The sequence below is a fragment of the Mixophyes fleayi genome, chromosome 8 (genome assembly GCF_038048845.1).
Source record: "Mixophyes fleayi isolate aMixFle1 chromosome 8, aMixFle1.hap1, whole genome shotgun sequence".
Lineage (NCBI taxonomy): Eukaryota > Metazoa > Chordata > Amphibia > Anura > Limnodynastidae > Mixophyes > Mixophyes fleayi.
Window position 1 is genome coordinate 19,132,417 of NC_134409.1, and position 19,616 is coordinate 19,152,032.

Below are 19,616 nucleotides of genomic sequence, written 5' to 3' on the forward strand. Positions count from 1 at the left end.
TCATACGTTATTATTCAAGTAGCTGTGAGCATTTTATAGTTTATTTTCTGCTTATATGCTGGGATTTGTAGTACCACAGCAGTTTGCCACAAGTTTCCCCTGCCAGATATAGCTCAATAGGGACAATTTTTAACTAGAATTCCAGAAAAGACACCGATAAGGGATAAACACTATTTGCAGTATACTGCCACCTGCTGGCCACTATTCATACTGTCACCTTATAGTTAAAATAAAAAGGCACACTTTTTTTTAATAACATAAGATCTCTGAAGTATCAAATACAACACAAACAAATAGCTATGATATCAGAGCACAGAATACATAGTATATAAGATATTAATAAAGAATCTGTACAAAAAAAACAAAAAAAAAACTGATCCCATGAAATGGACTAAACTTTTGTCCTATGAAAACATTCAATGTTTTCTAAGATGACCCCACTACATCGGAACTCTCCCTGTTCATGACAATCTTCGAAAACAAGGTCAATACTCTGCTCCCTCAATTACCCCCTGGAGTATTATTAAAGGTCTATCCAGTGTAAATGAATGTATACACAGAAGAAAGATGAAAAGGAAGCTGTTTGTAATGTGTATAACAAGGACCACTAAGCCCCAATAATGAAATGTTCAGATAAAGAGCTATGAAGGCAGATTTTACACTGCAGTTCTGTACAAGTACTACTTCCCACTCTACAACAGCAGTGGAAGGTCCTCGTACATCTGTAGGACAGTATCAGAGGGCAAAAAAATACAGTCCCTCGGGTTACTGTAACATCACAGGCCCTGCACACGTCTGCAAAGCCATCACTTAAATTCTGGATGCCTGATAGTGATGATACCTGCTGCAGAGTAGTGAAAGAGCATAGTGGACGTATTTAGCCAAGTATAAGCATTCCAGTTATTTCATCTGTCAGCTCCCATTAGATTTTACTGACAGCAATGACACACAGCAAACTATATTCATCAAGCAATGGCCCACTAGAGGTCTCCATGCCTCCTGCGTGTAGTACCCTTTTCATGTTACTGTGCAGTCTATCTGTGCTCTAATAACACATAGTGGGAGCAGTACCTGTACTGACTGCGATGCTCACGCTGCTTTTCCTGGTGTGCTCAGAGTCTTGTGTCCCAGTGGCTGTGGTCTCTGTGCACTTCTGCGTGGAACGTGTATACTTGGAATCACCCTGGGATGTTTGGGCTTCTAACAAGCGCTGAATCTGCAAGTTACACATTTATTATTACACAGTAGGGATTTTACATTCAGACACTTTGACAGTTACACAAGAAGGTATTTAGTCAGACATGGTAAAAAAAACTGAGTGTATAAACGGTGTAAACTAGGAGGCATATCCCATGTACCTATGGTGCGCCATGAAAGAGCAATCACTTTCATCAATATGAACATTTACCTTTAATTCTTAAAACGCTGCAGGGTGTAGCCTATCTTACGGCTTAAAGTAATCAGGGGACTGCTTATTGCATTCGACAATGCTGCAAGGGTAAAGAATTTAAATGGCACTGCTCAAAGTGCACCAGGAAATAAGTTCAATGTTAACGTGCAACACAGGTACACAACGGGCATCATTAGAAAGTCTAGGAAGAGACCAAACGATTGTAAGCTCTGAACGATCTCAAAGTTCAAGTTCTTTTGCAGAGAATATAAAAAAAAAAAAGCGCATAATTGCCAATCTGCATAGTAAGTAATGCAGCTTTTACCTAAACTTAATAATCTTGCTCTGCAAAATGAAAAATATTTTCTGTATTGTGCTACACAACTAGGCGTACTATGCACCTTCTCTGTACTATGTAAGAATACCTTCCCTCTGCCCAATTGCTCCCCTGTAAATGCCGCCATCTTGTTCTGTAATGCTATGTGACAACACTAAGTCAAGAAGGCGCGAGACAAAGCTGTTTTGTGCTTGGTAAAGGACCGGCACTGATCCCGCAACATTCACACATGCAAACCTAAACATTCCCATAAGACAGACATATATTCTAGTCCCTGTAGCCAACATTTTAGGCTCGGAAAGAAATCTTTCAGCGTCCATCAATAGGATTACTGATCAGTAGTCTAAATGGACCCTTATCTCAAATATCTGCAGCTCTAAAAACATTCTGAAACTTCTAAAGCTATTATTTGTTCACGATATTAGCAACGCTTAATTGATCTTCTATAATGCTACATGTAATTTAAAAAGTTAAGGGACCCTTTAATCTAGGAAGAACATTATGAAATTAACTGGGAGCTCCACCAACCTGAGCTTGGAGCAGTTTCAGTTGCTTGTCCTGGTCTGCTAAGAGTTGGTAAGCTTCTGTCGACAGTCCTAACATTCCACCAGGGGCGGGCATCGCTGAAGGAACTGCATGTGGGCACTGGTGAGAGCTGCAAGCATTCACTGGCAAGGAATCCCTTCTGCCAGGTGACATTATGTTGTCTATAGGAGGTGAACAACTCCGTACTCTACCGGTACTTTTTTGGCAACCGCAGCAGACATTTGAACAAGCCATGTTTTGATAAGGTGGGATGACATTCCCAGGAGCTTCTAAAGGACTCTCCATGCCATAATGGTTTATATAACTCACAGCTGGCCAAGAATTAACCGAATGGCACTGAATCGGACCAATGTTGTGACAACAGCTACAAACATTGGTTTTATGACAAGGGGAATAATTAGGAGTTGGTTTTGGTGTTTCGGCAAGTTGCCTTGTCTGAAGAGGAAAAGTCACATTGGGGATTGGAGAATGCAGTAATGACGACTGTCTTGGATAACCTGCTGTCATTGCTGGTTGCTCCTGGTATGATCCATTCATGTTACAGTTTAGCTGTAGCTCAGACGAGCCTTTGACTTGATGAACCGATGTGTCTGGGGAAGAACCAGTTCGAGGTGTAGAAAGAGAAGAGGATGAAGCTGAGGATGTGGAATTTCTTCTGATTTGTTCATTTGAATTCAGATGAGTGTGTGGTTTATCAGCAGTAGAGCATTTCCGGTTAGACTGTTTTGATGCTTGCGTTTTGCCATTTTTTAAATGAACCCCTGATGGCTTTAGAGAGGACTCCTTCCCATTCATATCATTATTGTGATAGGATGCACTTAGAAACTGATTTACACCTTGTGGAGTGGAAGAATACGGCGGCATCTTCTTACAACTGTTCTCTGGATTCTGAGTCCCATGTTTTGGTTCTAGAACACTGCCAAACACCAGAGAGAGTTCCGGAACAGACGGGTGGATCTTAGTTACCTGCAAGAAGAACATACATTTCAATAAGACTTATCCTCTGTCCCATGAAACAGAAGTCATGAAAAATCAATCTATAAATGACAGCCAAGAAGTACCAGTGTTAGGACCAGAAAGCATACCAAATATTCAAAGTCAATGCGGTGTATTAAATGCTAAAGTACTTTGCACTTCCACATATGAAATGGATATCCCTGTGACATGTCATAGGATTTCACATACAAAGTCCCCGATATGTACATGGAGGAGACATGAATTAGGCCTTCCTTACAAAGCAATACTTATAGATCTTTACAAACGGATCTAAAAATAACTGCTGCACTAGTTGCTAGGAAATCCAATTGTGCAGACAATAGGAGAAACTTCAAGTTCTCCCCTTGTAACAATAAAGTCAATCTTACCATTGCTCTGAGGTCTACAACTGCCTCAAAGGTTAAGAAAAATATATACAACACTTGGTACCTCGCGGAAAACCTAGGTGATAAAATACCGGGGTAGAGCTAACAGCATTAAAATAATGATGGTAACAATTAGGGAAGGTAAAGATATACAAGCCTAATGAAGCATATTGAGATAATTTGCTTAGTTAAACTTATGTTAAAGTTAAGTTCGGGACTGGAGGGGAAGCTGCATAACAAAAGATAACAGACACATTTACATACTTTCCTATTTAAGCATGAAATTACTGAACCCAAAGAAGTTGGTTGTTTTAACCAGACATTGTCATCTTACCTGTTGAAAGGAAGGATGAGGACGAGGAGAGGGCCTGGGTGAAAAATCCTCATCTTCTACCCCAGAATCATGGTCACTTACTGATAACTTACTGGGAGATACATTTTGTTTCATTCTGTAAGGAGGTAAATGAAGGCTGTGAGACATTATATGAACTGAATACACCTCTATGGTCAGGTTGGGGAATTCACCTTCTGGCTGGAAACTGTTACTACAGCAAACTTTAATAAAGTATTTACAGTGTTTCCTATAAAGGGATCAACTACATAGTGTAAGGATTAAGTATATTTCTTCATCTAGGAAGAAAACTAAACAGCTTACAGCATGGGGGCATTTACCAAGGTGTTGAAATGTGCCAAAGATGCAAATACCAAAGGATTCTGTGAAAAGATTATAGTATTCCTTCTGCAAGATACAGCAGCTGCACTAATCTATACAGTTTTCAGCATTCAGAGAATGCGGCAAGATTCAGTAAAATTAAGAAACTTACACAGTGGTGGAAATGGTCTTGGAAACTTCATTAAATAAGCTTGCTTCCGAATTCTGGCTCTGAGTAGTAAGCTCAAAATGAAGGTAAGATTGTTTTGTGGATTCCACATTCTGAAATAAATACACATTTTAGAGAGACTGTATTCTTAGCCAAGCGCACTTCTGGAATAATCAATGCAGTATAAGCAGTAACTCACTTTGAATAGATGTAATGCCTCTTCGCAGGTCAACAGCTGAAAGCCAAGGTGATCGTGGTCAATACAAGGGACGCACTCGTAGAACTCCGGCTCCTTGTGGGTGAGCGAATAAAGGACGATGAGGAAACTACCGCCCTCTGAAAGTACCCTGGGAGGAAATATTCCAAAACATATTAAAGATACCAGGTAAAGGAAAAGACTAGTCTTATCCAGAAGGATATTCCTGCAGCATAAAACTACAGCGGCATTCTTAGTTTTAATAAAGCCCTTTATCCAGCTCAGCTGGTGTTACTACTACTATAATCCTTATTCTCATCTTGCAATATGACTTGACCACAATAGCACATTAGTAGGGATAAAGGTTAAAAAATAAATAAAAAATAAATAAATTTAAAAAAAAAAATAAAAAAAAAAAAAATGGAGAGTTGTGATGGGGCCATTTGCTGTCACTCACCTTTCTTTAATTGAAGATCTGAACATGTAGCGCAAACAACTCGCCCACACCTGTGGGCTGTGGATGTGAGTAATGCCGCTCAACCAACTGAAAAGAGAAAGGAAAAAAAAAACCAACATAAGACTGTCCATACAGATGTAAAGGAAGGTTCAGCTTGATGTGATCATTTGAATACCAATACAGCACTTAAACAGGCACAGACGACGTGTGACACCGATCACAGGAATTGCCTGTTCTTGTGTCACTTTTGGCACCAGAACAGGCAAAATGTAATAAAATTTCAAACATTTATATTTTGTTACCTGTATAGCTTGATACAACGGCTCATCTAGCACCCCTTATTTTTAGTTTGTCTATCTATACCTTTTATAATTTGCGACTACAGACGTTCTGCACTTTGGCATGCTTTATGTGCAGCTTTTAGCATTTCTTTACGATTAAACTCATACTCATAAAATTCACCTTTTGTTGCAGCGCTCTGAGAGAAGAGGCCCTTTCATTTACTTCTACCAGTCCTATCCACATAACGCTATGGGTTAAGGTTCTAGAACGCTTCTACTAATCATATACACTAAAGTACCATGGAAAACATATTTTAAGACCATATTCTAAAAGTAGAAGTTATCACAATTATTATTATTTATTTTTTTAAAATAGGCAAAAAACGCACCCAGCACAAATGTCATGATAGACTCCCTCTTACATAAGGCAGTGTGTACATTATATTTAGTGGCTATTTGAGCAAATCACTCAAACCTGCAGATTATTGTTATGGTTTGTTCTGCATTTGCGTAGCAAGAGATTTTTACCCCCCCTTACATTTCAAATTCGACACAAACTAGTTTTATATTGCTTTAAAAGGGACACAGAGGTTTCTTTTGACAGTTTACAATTGAGTTACATTAGCTTACAAATAAACATTATATATACACACACACACACAGAAAACTTACATTCCAACTAGTGGCAAAGTATAAGCCTTTGGATCAGATTCAAGTACAAGGAGCAGTTTCCGGGTTTGATCCATTGTCAGATATCTATTTGTAGGAGAAAAATAAATAAATAAAAAAAAAAAAAAGACTGCTTATTTAACCTATTTATTATGATTTTGCTCTGAAACAATTGCAGCTGTAATATAATTTCTGCACTATGACAAACGCTTTTGGCAAGCTTATCAAATTTCCCAGACCATCTTGCTAACCTCCCTAGACAACTCTTACCCAAAATTACTACCCCTTTACACAGATCACTCAAATCTTACATTTATCCCTTTATATTAACAAACATTGATGTGCGAGTGGATCATATATTAGCAGCATATAGCAATAATAGAACAACACAAATCTACACAGCACAGCTGGGATAAAAGAGAAACCTGTTTTTTTGAAAGGGGGCTGAATTATCTTAAGAATATTCGCAAATTTAACAAACTAGAAACCAATACATCTAAAACTAAAATTACAGACTGGTAAATCTGATGAAATTGTACTGAGGTGAAAGGTAAGTGTACCACACAATATAAATAAACAAAGATAGTATAACAATATAGTACCGTGACCAATATTTCATATTAAAATAAAATATTTTCAAATAAAAACAAAACAAAACACACAAGTGTAGTTGTGCAAACAAATTAAAATCTCAACATACATATTTTTTTATTTTTTTTTTAAATGTATTAAATACATTCCATCAAGTTTAATACATTCTAAACTAAACCTGGCTTAGAGGCCAGATATTGCTTTGGATTACATTAGATTTTTCCCTCCTTCAGCGGCAGCACTTTGGTATAGATGCAATCAATGCAAATTACATTAAAAGAGAAGATAGAATCAGTAAACAGAAACAAACAAGTGCTTTAAAAAACACTTTACTGCGACGGTCAAAAAGGACAAGCATTTGTGGAAAGACACTATTTTGATTTCATTAAAGAACACTCAGAATACAGACGCTTACCCGCATTTGTGTGTTCCTTGAAGCTGTGCAATATTATTGTGACTGCTCAGGTTCCTGGCTAGGGCCGTGGGTATAATTGGGACAGGCTTTATGGGAGTACTTTCAAATGTATTCGCCACGGAGACGGCCGCCCAGCAGAGATCAAAGTGAAGATTGTCCATGTTCTCAGAGTAAGTGATATGAGCTCTCATAGTGAGCAATTTGGAGAGATCCAAGGCTTCTCTGCTGTGAAGATGGCTCTGCAGACCCTTAAAACAAAAATATGAGAATTTCTTTTCATCTGCAAAACAATACAATTAAAGCTAATTCCCTACTCCTTCCTACTACTTGACATTCAGAAAGGACTAGATCAGCCTTGTATGTAAGATGCAGAGGGAGAAGGAAATAACCCACAAAAAGACCGCAGATCACAGCAACATCCGAAAATATATGCTCAAACTTATCTTCCATAAAGTATTAAAGATAACATTTATTCCAACTTAAGTATAGGGAGAACCTATTATTGCAATTACTACCAGATATGCATCACTAACACAATGGCAATATTTAGTACAGAACAATCACCAATTACCAGAACTATTGGAGCAAGTCCCAATGCAAAAAGGATTGAGGCCATAAAGAGTATGTAGCATGGTTAAAGTTTAACATAACGTGTACTTGATATGTACTGTGTTTGGCTCATAGGACCACAGATATAAAATATGCATCCTAAGAATGGAATCTTATGATACAAAGGTTTACTGAAGAGCGGAAACAAGGCGTTGGGATGTCACCAGCCTTGTTTTTAAGAAACACAATGGGGCATATTCAATTGTCCGCAGTTTTCACAGCGGAAAAACTATTACCGGTATTACGGTAATAGTAAACCAGATTTCAGCTCGCCGCTCCCTGAGCCACGAGCTGAAATCCAGCGAACAAAAGTACCATAATACCGGTAGTGAAGCGTTAACGGTAATAGTGTACGGGGCGCGTTACTTTTGGCTGTAACGCCAACAATTGAATATGCCCCAATCAATGTGTTTTTTTTTAGTCACTGTGATAAAAGGGGATCTCCACCACCAAATTTCTTCTTAGTATGTACGGGTGTTCAATGCAAATACAATCACAATGGATTATTACCAATAAGTAAAGAGAGGTGAACTCACTGACAAAGATACAGGTGTAAAGACCCTCACTATCTCAACCTATATGTATTTACACCATAAATCTTATGGGATACAAACATTCCCTATATAGATAACTACACCAGTACAATCAACCTTGTTCTGTAAGTTGGACTTAATACATTTTCATGCACTATAAGAAATGAGCACTTAAAACAATATTTCAGGTTATATGTTTTGGGTGTTTTAGTGCAATTGATTTTTCTTATGTAAACAGCGTATTAAGTTCTGATCACAAATTTACACCCAGTTGGCAAAAATGACCATTTATAACCATGGTTGGATCCCAAAGAGCAACATAATCACATCACCTGATATTTGTAGCTGTAACACATCTTTATTGGAATTAATTGACTGACTTTATTATTAAGATAGTAAGTTTTAGCGAGTAGGAATCATCACCTCTCTTTGGAGTTTCTATATTAAGAGAACACCTATCATAAAGCATGAAGCAAAATCACACATGTGTATCACCTATAAATATCAACCATCTGGACCTTTTCACAACTACCCAACATAAGCTGTACCTATCTGCACAGACAGGAATTAGTCTGTAAGCTTCAACTTGTGTGAAGGATTACATATTATCTGTACAGTACTGCAATATAAACAATGATAATCCTAAAAGAGATTCCCACTCAGGCAACAATCATCACTGAATGATTTGCACACAAAAAAATTATAGACTTCAGATTTAAAGCACGTACAGAAAAGGAATTGCATAATTATGATAGTTGCAGTTTGACAACATACACAGCAAAACAACTGCGTTCAAGTATCATGAAAATGACCTGTGATCACAGTTTTATATCATTCCTGTGCTACGCAATAAAGAGGATTGTTGAGGTCATATACAATAATGGCTTTACTTGCTTTTTAAACAGTCCTATAAGCATCAAATAGTAATTGCAAACCCGATTTAATAGCCAGTTAACACAACAATATATCACATATTACTTAGACTTGTGTCCTCATTCTGGTGTAAAATGTGAGGAGATGGCAAGTAAAGCAGTAGCAATGCGGGAGTGAAAGCCGGCAGCACATTCAACAGGGTCTACCGTCCATCCTCTCACTGCAAGTAGCAGCATCATCAGGAACAATAGTAATCATGATAAGACTGTGCCCTTGCACAACCGTAATCTACAGGTTCTTCAGTGTAGAGTGTGCAGGTTATGATCACAAGTCACGTAATATATGGAAATAACTATTTAGATAAAATAGATTTACATAAATGGTGAGTAATGCATTCAGTATTAATACCCTCTACTACATACAATAATTAGAAAAGCAACAGTCCCGAACACTTCATTGGAAAGGATTAGGAAGAGATAGAGATGTAACTGTAGTGAATCTGTTAAGTCATGTAATAATAGCTTCCCTCTTCGGTGATAAGAGAGACCTTGGGGTAAATGTATCAAAGTCCGGTTTCTTCATCTCGCGGGAGATCGGCGTCTTTGCAGCTAAAATCTAAAGGGGCGATGGCTTGTAAAGGCAAATTTTCCTTAACAAGCCATCGCCCCTTTAAATTTTAGCTGCAAAGACGCCGATCTCCCGCGAGATGAAGAAACCAGACTTTGCTATTGGAGCACAAGGGGGTAAATGTATCAAAGTAATTAGACAAGTGACAAAATCAAAAGAGAAAGGTTGTGGTACTCACCACATCAATAATAAACACAAAAAGTTATTTTATTGTCAAATGTGGTTAAAAACCACCAGAGGGCACTTAACCTCCTACTAACAGACATTTTGTGTGGCTAAACCACACTGTCTCAAGGTATGCAGGGAATACATACATATTATATCCATATAAAGTGTTCAGTAAGATCTGTGCCCTCCAGGACAGTATCTGTGTAATGTAAACAAGTGGGTACATTATCCTTATACATCAACAAATATTTGAAATGAAGCAACTAACTGTTAAATTGCTGGCTTTAGAAGCTCATAAATACAATGTCAAAAAACCTACCTTAAAAGAGGCTGTAAAGTCCTCAGGGGTGTGCAGCACCACGTTTCCGCCAGATTCTTTGTAAGAAACAGAGCAGGGGATGGCAAAATCTCCCGGCAAAAGAGTAGATGGAACTTTTCCTGCACAACCCAACTTCTCACGGCCTGGATCAAACCGATCAATTGTTAACGTTATACCTTCCTCATCTAAGAAACAACAAAAACAGGGATATTAAGGAGGGCATACAGAAAACAAACCCTTATTTGTATATTTACAACATTGTTATAAATAATAAAGTTCTGCACAATGAAAATCCAGTTACATAATACTCTAGACAAGGCAAAAACATCAACAGTCTAAGAGTGTAAGAACAATATGGTAACTGTACAAGGTACAGTTTTTCAGCACATTTTTGTGTGCTGAAAAAGGCCCCCTCGGCTTATACACGGGTGAACTTCCTGGTGTCCGGTCCCTAAGCTGTTTAGTTCCGCAGTGGAACGCATGTGAGTTCCACTGACAGGAAGTTTTGCATTTGGAACGCAAGTTTGCGTTCCAAATGCCGAACTTCCTGTTGGTGGAACGCACATGCGTTCCACTGCGGGGTAAGTAAGAGGGTGAAAAACTCTCTCTCTTTTTTTTTTTTTGTCACGGAGCGATCTTCATTTTCAGCAGCAACGAGTATGGCGCCCTGAGAAACACAAATGTGCTGGAGAACTTCAAAATGGGGATAGACAGGGGAAGATGAAGTTACAGGATCTGGAGCCTGAAATCTCTCTAGCACGTTACAACAACAAAAACGTGTGAGAGTGACCCTGGAACTCAAGTCCTGACAACTGACAACCCCACCAAACTGCAAGTAATAGATTTGAAAATCTCACAACTTACACAGTTAATCATTTATTTGTATTTTATGTGTATACACATTTTTATTTTCCACAACAATGAAAGCATACATCAAAATGACATAATAGCATTAAACTGAAAAACACACGTTATAAAAATGTGTACAATAAAAATGCATATACAGGTGTAAATAAAAAATATAATAATGAATACATCTAAAAAAATTACCAGTAGCTGCTGCATTTCCCACCCTAGGCTTATACTCGAGTCAACAAGTTTTACCTGTTTTTGGTGGTAAAATTAGGTGCCTCGGCTTATATTCGGGTCAACTTATACTCGAGTCTATACGGTAATTATTTTGTTGGTCTATAAGGGGATGGGAATGCACAGCAGGATGATGGATAATTGGAGCCATCCAAGCAGGTAATAACATTTAATCAACCTCTACTTCTATCTAATGCGATTTTATTGGTAACGAAGACCATGGCATCACAGTGAAAATGATAAAATTGTCATACTTATAATAACACTGTAGAACACCCTAGAGAGCACATTATAATTTATTAGATTACAATTTTTTCTTCCAAATATCCATTAACATATTCTTGACACCTGAGCACAACCAGCAGGCGGCGCACAGTAGTATCTGTCTGGGGGGTGCTTTTAAGAGAGAAATCTCCACTTCTCAGGTGGAAGAGGGATAGAGGTAAGAGAGGGCCCTTTGGCTGGATAATCCTTTTAAAGAGGTAGTCTGGCTTTGGTACCACTTCCTTCTGTAAATCATCAACATTTATTTATATAGCACCAGCAAATTCTGTAGCGCTTACGTAACATTTCAGCTGAAGTTCTTTCAAGGAGATGCCCACAGTTACATGGAAAACAGCTTTGCGGGTTATTATTAATCCTTATTTATAGGGAACCACAAGGGTTCCGCAAAGCCGTACAAAATACAGACAGTGGACCATACAGGGTAGAAGGCAATTAGGTAAATAAAATATGCCAGGACAGTTGGCGAGAGGTGATTGTGGCACCTGATTAATGGGTGTAGCATCTGGCCAATCAGGTGTGACATTCACTGCATATCTCCCTCATTGTAGCTAATCAAAACCACTAGATGGCTTCAATCCTCAGTTGCTCAACGCTGAATTCTCTCCAAGTTTTTGCCTAGCTTGTTTCAGCGCTACTTATTTAACGAAGGGGTCAGTAACTAAGCAAGGAGGGGGTTTTACTCAAGTGTAATCTAAGCAATTTCCCCCCTCCCAATAAACAGGCCTTAAAAAGGGAATAAGTTATCGGAAAATTATTCACACTACCCCAAATTTATACATACTTGACAAATTCTGAAACTTTTTTCTCTCTATTATTCAAACATTTTTCCCAGGTGCTGCAACCCGATGTTGCCAAACTTACCACCAGTTACCATATACTGCTGATTGTATCAAACATCCCAAGTGGTATATTGCAGCTAGTGTGGTACTTTAGCATTAGGAATCTCTGTTAACTAACAGGTATACTGCACACTGCATGCTCTGAAACAATCTATTATTAGGACTGACCATACTTAGAAACGTTGACCCTAAGGAGTTCCCCCCAACTCAAAATCAAGCCTAAAACTAGCCAACTTGGCAATCACAGCCCTGTACGATTATACGGCCACCATGAACATAGGAAAAGAGTAACTTATGTTTAGGTAAAGAACCTGTTTAAATATATGAGCATTTCATTGGTAGTTAAGAGCGATAAGAGACAATTATTTAAGAAAAGCAAAACAAATGGACACCAACCATCATCCACGGAAAAAGATCCAAGTAAGAAGCAAGAGAACAATTTTCTCTCTGTTTTGGCGTGACGATAAGAGAGTCGCAAAGCTTTCTCAGACAGCAGCAACCGAGGATTTCTGAGGGGGTGGGACAAAGAAATAAAAAAAAATTATGGGTGAGTATTTGTGCCAAAAACAATGTAACTACACTAAACAGGTAGGCAACACAACACACAGACATTTGTTCTTACTTTATTAAAACATTGTTGCTAACTGCTGAAAAGTAGTCAACCTACTGAGCTATGGAGAAGCGGAGGAGCTTAAAATGTTTTTTTGTGCCACAAAGTTCCATCTATGTAGCATTGCTAGAAGGGTGTTTGACTGCACTACTCAGTTAAACTGCACTTTAAAAAACAAAAAGGCAAGAGGACTCACTGGAATAAAAAAAAAAGTGAAAAATAAAAAAATTAAAATGAATATATACACACACACACACACACACACACACACACACACACAACGATGTTAACAACCATGTTCCCCATAGAACTTCTATCTTATCTCTGGTTTATCAACAATTTACCACAACTAAACACACTCCCAATGCTTATATGCAAACAACATCCAACAGTAATAAGTAAACAAGCATTTGCAAATTATATTATGACATGGGAAACAGGCGTAATAAAAATAAAATAAACACATATCTTGAGCAAACATCTCATTTACGGAGTCAGCACCCCCAAAAGCTAGACCACCAACTTACTTTCACTTACTGTGAAAATCACGTTTAGGAAATGTTTAAACCGTATAAAAAGCTATTAACTTTAATAATCCAGAAGTATCTTAGAATACATACTTGTACCATTTGCACAATACTCAGCTGTCAGTAACAATTGATTGGCAATACTATATCATAACTACCTGTAATAGCTGAAATGTAATCCTATAGTATCTCCCACGGGTGTTGAATCCCAGAGGACAGTTTTAGATGGAGGGAAATTTATAGGCAACATCCTGTTTGACATATTCCTAAAGAAAAAATAAATAAATTAAGACTGGGAAATTTTAAACATAAACTTAACAGTTGTAAATGTAGATGAGAATTTAACTGCTAAGCTTATTACTGAATTACATATGTTTTTAGAAACCTCCAACAGATGTAGGCAGATCTCCAGCAGGTGAAGAGGTCTCCAGCCATCTGTCCAGTACACAAATACTGTATAATGCCGGAGTCAACTACAGTAAATAACAGCTGACCAATTACACATTGTGTTATCAAATTTGCAGCATATATTTTTTTAAATGTGGATAACAAGAGTAAGTTTTTGACAGCTCATCAAAGTGTCAGTAAGATATGGTGAAAGTCAAATATAGACACAGGAAACAAGGACTTCTTTCTAACTAGTTATGAAGTGGCAGCTTTTATTGTTAAAGAAGATTAAAAACTAACTCAAGTATGATGCCAAAGTAGAAAATGCAGATACCCATTTTGTCTGCTATGAAGTAGTCGTCTTGTGATCTTTTGGAGCAGATATCTCTGGTAACAGAATAGTTGTTTTGTCATAATATAGTAGAAGAAACCATTACCATTTAACAGCCCTGTTAAGTTGTCATTGAAAAAGGACAAAACTCAAAAACAAACAAATAAAAAAAAAAAAAAAAAAACTTTGTTTCATATAAAGGCGCGTTTGACAAAGCAGTTTTCCTGCGTCAGTACGACACCATTCATTTTCATGATGATACTGCCTATACAGCCCTGTCCTCTACCTATGACTAAGACACACCTTGCCTCCAAACATTGGAAGTGAAAATGTATGAAGCACTTTTCTCAGTCCTGTTAAATGGCACTGGTATCAGAATAAACACCCATGTGACAGATGACTGCCCTCCCACAAGACCAGCATCACTCAACTACTGTGAACATTCTGATGATCTGATTGGCTACAGTTCTATCCTATCATTGACCACTACAAAACGGAGGGCACCAAGAGACACAGACCCACAACCAAACACACACTAAAATCTGGCAAAATGTACAATTGCCAATAAACTCAGTCTCTGAACTTCATCATAAATATCTGTTTACCAAATGTCAATATTTCCAACAGAAAAAATTATAATTATATATATATATATATATATCAGTGTAAACATTGTTTTTGCTGCTAACCTACACAATACAACAATTTAATGCATGCTCATATTGTGGAAATAGTGTTGACAACCTTGTCAAAAAACATATTACATGTTTAATATGTAAACCAATAATAATATCAATTTATGAAGCGTTACATAATGCAAATGTAACACAGGAACCCCAGCTCATGGCTGCCCAACTTTATCATCAAAAAGGGGCACAAATAGGAAATAAACAAGTGCATTTACTAGCAGGCCATTGCCAGTCGGACAACTGACAAAACCAGAGAACAAATGTTTTACCTCATATTAATCTGATTCTCATTGGAAGTAGGATTGGCTTCCTTGTGGTGCTGTAATTTCTTCAAACTCATTTTGCATTTGTGTCGTTAAAACATTAGAGTCAAACTAAAAAAAAAAAAAAAAATACAAATGGGAAATTATTTTTACATTGTTTCTACTTCATACAAGACACTAACATTTTCCAAAGACTGGTTATTAGATCACAAGTGGATATTGCCTGGACTGTTAGAGAAAGAATACATACACATGTTATTTTAGACAAAGACTTCGACCAAGATGTATATTCTTGGCTTGACTGAAGCTATGACTTTTGCATAAATTAATGCATTATGTACAACTTATTGCTCCTAACTAAGCCTACTCCATGCATTAGAAATTATTAATAAAGTAAGGAGCAATATTTACACAGGGATTGCCAGTCTAAGTTGATAAAATATGGAATCCATGGAAGCTAAAGTCCACAGACCATACTCTAAGAAACTGATAGATCCAGTAAACAAAAACTGAATCTGATCCCTGCAAATAACACGTTTTTATTCGTATAACACTATATATCCGTACCTGTAACAAATAATACAGAGACAATGGAAATGTAAAATGTGACAATTACCCCATTAAGTAACCTTGCCTTTCTTTTTGTCTCAAAATGTTATTATTTTGGACACAAAGTTTAAAAATCAATACAAATGTATTTAATGTCAGGACACTTAAATAAAATTACAAGAAATAAAATGTGGTAGATGGAGGGATGGGTTCAGTATTGAACAGTGTTGGCTAACCTGTGACACTCAAGGTGTTGTGAAACTACAAGTCCCAGCATACCCTTCCAGCAATAAGCTGCAATATATTGGCAAAGCATGCTGGGACTTGTAGTTTCACAAACACCTGGAGTGTCACAGGTTAAGCTAGGTACACACTACAGAAATTTCCACCAACTTTTTATGCCGAGCGATTTTACATGCGACCGATGTTCCGATCGCTCGGTCCATGGACTGCATACACACTAGCCTTGTTTAGGACGATAAAGGGAAGAGCAGACGTCCCTTTAGCAACTTTTTACAGCCATGTTGTGAGCAATGACTGTAATTTCATACTCACTGTTGTGGATCGGTTGGAAGGTTATACACACTACACAGCGGAAACGAGATTGGAATGAAAATATTAAACGGTACGACCAACCAAATGAGGCGACAATCGTCCATTTGGGCAGACTTTCGACCACTGCACACACTGACCCGACTTTTGAACGAGCGGTCGTATGTCGGCTGATTGAGCCGATTATTGGATGAAAACAGTGTAGTGTGTACCCAGCTTTAGCCAACACTGGTATAGAAGAAGGGAAGCAAAAAATACAATGTACACAATGTACCAGACATAGATGTGCAATGTAGTGCAGGGGGAGAATGAACTCATAGGATATCTGATTTATAAATGACATGCAAAAGGACACAGCATAATCAGGACTGCAGACAAAGCATTATTGCAAAGTAACGATTATTTTAATATGCAAACATCAGCTTCAACATTAAATTACAAATACATTTTTAGAATACCAGAAAACAGCCAGAGCAGGGAAGTCAGATTTCTGCACCAATAAATAACATTACTGATGAGAGGACATCATAGGACTCACCTGGAGCTCAGCATTGATGCAGTCCCCTGTCTGCTCCTACAGCACTGGACGGTACCGCTCCTGGGCGGTAAGGATGGCGGCAGTTCCCAAGGGAGGAGTCTCCGGGATACACACTGACAGTTACCGGTCCCCTCACAGCCACCAGCTGGAACTACAAATATGGCGCCAGCACGTCCCCAGGGCCCGGGACGCTATTCCCGCCCCCTCAGCCAATCAGAAGCGACACGCGTTCGATCTCAACCAATGGAAACGGTCAGAGGGAAGGGCATGAGCCTATCACAGCTGTTCAATTCAAACCACTAACGGCAACAAAGAGGGAAGGGGAGAGTGGATGGATTGTACGCATGCGCAGTACAGAGGTCAGTGCGGCGGGCTGACAGGAGTCTGGTGTCCTAGCAACAGGGCAGACGCCGGATCTAATCCTGTTCCTGTCTCATAACCGCTCATCACTATGTCCATTCGTATTGTGGATGTAGTCACATTATGCTTTATCGAAGAGTGAACAATTGCATTGGAGTTACAAATGATTGGTTTGCAGTTGATACTACATAAATATGCATTTAAAGTAATTGCAACTATTAAAACAGTGGGTCCATGAGAATTAGGCCCCTGTCACTCTGAACTGTTCCTACCTTTGCGCTGTAATACCCCATTCATACTGCACCAAAAACCCGGGATATTGCCGGGGCGGCAGTATGAAAGCGGTATTACTAAAGTCTAAAGACGCCAACCTAGAAGCATTGAGATTATAAGTACTTAAAACAAAGGGTTTGCAAAAAAGCTGTATATCATCATCACCATTTATTTATATAGCGCCACTGATTCCGCAGCGCTGTACAGAGAACTCATTCACTTCAGTCCCTGCCCCATTGGAGCTTACAGTCTAAATTCCCTAACACACACAGACAGAGAGAGAGAGTAAGGTCAATTTAGATAGCAGCCAATTAACCTACAGAGTTTATAAACAGTTTACAGAGTTTATAAACATTACTACAACATCAGGGCCTGATTAACTGTTTCGGTTGCCCTCGGCTAATACCTTGGTAGTCTAACACATTCCAGCTGATTCATCAAACCCCTCAGCCAATTTATGATTATCTCAGCCAATTCATCACCACCAGCCATTTCAACAAGCACCCACCATGTCATTGTCCCCTCAGTCATTTCATCACCCTCCAGCCACTTGCTATCACCAGCATTACACTTACCTGCTGACAGTACGATGGACCGACATTCTACTCTCGGGTAAGATATAGCAGTCTGTCACCATTAGGTGATAGGCAGCCTAGCAGCAAATCAGATTGTTATTATGCTACCTATCTGTAGGGGCCACAGTTCTTGGTCCAGTTTCGCAAAATAAGGATTTCAACATTTCGTGAGACTGGATTAAGAACGGTGACCTGTTCTCAATGTCAGCATAACAGCATCTGAGTCATGTAATGGTGACTGATGGGGCTGTCTCCTTTAGGCCAAGGCCGGCGCCAATGAGTAGCCTGCACCTGCCATGACAAAACAAAAAAATGAACAGAAAAAAACCCAGTAGAAAAAAACAGCGACACCCCCCACCCCAAGAAAAAAATCCTGCGCACTAGGCCTATTGGTTGAGCAGGCGCTGGATGACATGCACTACATATTAATTACTATGTGCTAGTGTGGGTGGACAAAGTTCAAAAGTGACATCGTCCTAAGAGTGAACCTAAGAACAATTTCACTATGAGACAATGGTCTGTTCTCATTTTTCAACTTATTTTTTTGGTTACAATAACCTGTACTGAATAAATTATGCTAATTAAACATCTTTAATTAGGATTAGCACATTTTTGGGTTACAATAAAGAGGGTGCACTGCTCTAATGTCAAACATACAAGAAAATAACAGTGTCTGGGATCAATCTCCTATACAGTTACCAAGTTTACAGCTATATAGCTGTGAGGTTCATAATTAGACGTGCACTTGTCCATTTTTGCCATTGCTTATGCTCCTCAATGGAAGTTGGTTCTGCATGGGCAAGCATGTGTTTAGGGACAGGGTGGGCAGGGGGCATTAGCCACCCCAGCCGGTCCCATAGTGGGCTACCTAAGGCTGGGTCACTGGGCCACCTGCATTCCTTTAAAATGTTCCTAATAGGATGCTGAGTCGAGTCTTGCCTCCAGGCTAAAATTTGCCAGCCCTGCCCTGCATGTGCTCCTTAGTGGCACATGTCATTTACAAATTGTTGATCCCAATATATGTAATACCCGTCATTGGTTAAGTTACTCTTACCTGGGGGATCATTATTTCTACTGTTCTCCTGTACGCTGACTCTGCCTGAACCATTGACTGTCCCTGCTCATTAGTACTGCTATTGCTGATCTACTTCCTGACCCTGGTTTGGTTAACTTGGTTATCTGTTGTCTATTATCGCATTTGAGGAATAAGTACTAACATCTTTGTGCAGAATTCCTGGGGGCAATAGAGAATCATTGAGGAGAATATAATGGGCTGTTATATGTGAAAAATATGATTAGTCTGTGATATTGATGTTCACAAAAAGGTTTAAAAGGCTGACATTACAACAACTCCCTAGTGCCTAGTACACAGTCAAGTTATATCCTTATATGAATTCAGACAAATAAAACCAAAATAAAGGACAAATAAACCCATAATTTATTTGATATAAATGAAGGTTAAATGCATGGTGCAGTCTTATCCTTGCTTTGCATTGCAGTTTTGTTAGAAAATAAAGTGTGATTTTGTATTTTTCCATCTGTATAAAATAAAAAAATAT

General features: G+C 38.5%; 1 protein-coding gene and 1 long non-coding RNA gene across 2 annotated transcripts in view; one reads left to right on the forward strand and one right to left on the reverse strand.

The window, feature by feature from the left end:
• LOC142099003 (uncharacterized) overlaps positions 1 to 4,895 on the forward strand; it is a 22,236-nt gene extending 17,341 nt beyond the window's left edge. The window contains exon 3 of the long non-coding RNA XR_012678462.1: positions 4,683 to 4,895. This is a non-coding gene — a long non-coding RNA (uncharacterized LOC142099003). The remainder of the gene's footprint in view (positions 1 to 4,682) is intronic.
• The window catches only part of STIL (STIL centriolar assembly protein), a 21,711-nt gene extending 4,711 nt beyond the window's left edge, over positions 1 to 17,000 (reverse strand). Inside the window, exons 1-13 of the mRNA XM_075182035.1 lie at positions 16,850 to 17,000; positions 15,217 to 15,321; positions 13,699 to 13,806; positions 12,800 to 12,912; positions 10,194 to 10,378; positions 7,065 to 7,312; positions 6,062 to 6,145; positions 5,109 to 5,195; positions 4,655 to 4,802; positions 4,459 to 4,568; positions 3,969 to 4,083; positions 2,256 to 3,239; positions 1,072 to 1,216 (exon numbers count right to left, since the gene is read on the reverse strand). Of these exons, the coding sequence (XP_075038136.1) occupies positions 1,072 to 1,216; positions 2,256 to 3,239; positions 3,969 to 4,083; positions 4,459 to 4,568; positions 4,655 to 4,802; positions 5,109 to 5,195; positions 6,062 to 6,145; positions 7,065 to 7,312; positions 10,194 to 10,378; positions 12,800 to 12,912; positions 13,699 to 13,806; positions 15,217 to 15,287 (2,398 nt within the window). The 5' untranslated portion in view covers positions 15,288 to 15,321; positions 16,850 to 17,000. The remainder of the gene's footprint in view (positions 1 to 1,071; positions 1,217 to 2,255; positions 3,240 to 3,968; positions 4,084 to 4,458; positions 4,569 to 4,654; positions 4,803 to 5,108; positions 5,196 to 6,061; positions 6,146 to 7,064; positions 7,313 to 10,193; positions 10,379 to 12,799; positions 12,913 to 13,698; positions 13,807 to 15,216; positions 15,322 to 16,849) is intronic.
• Positions 17,001 to 19,616: the final 2,616 nt, after the last annotated feature.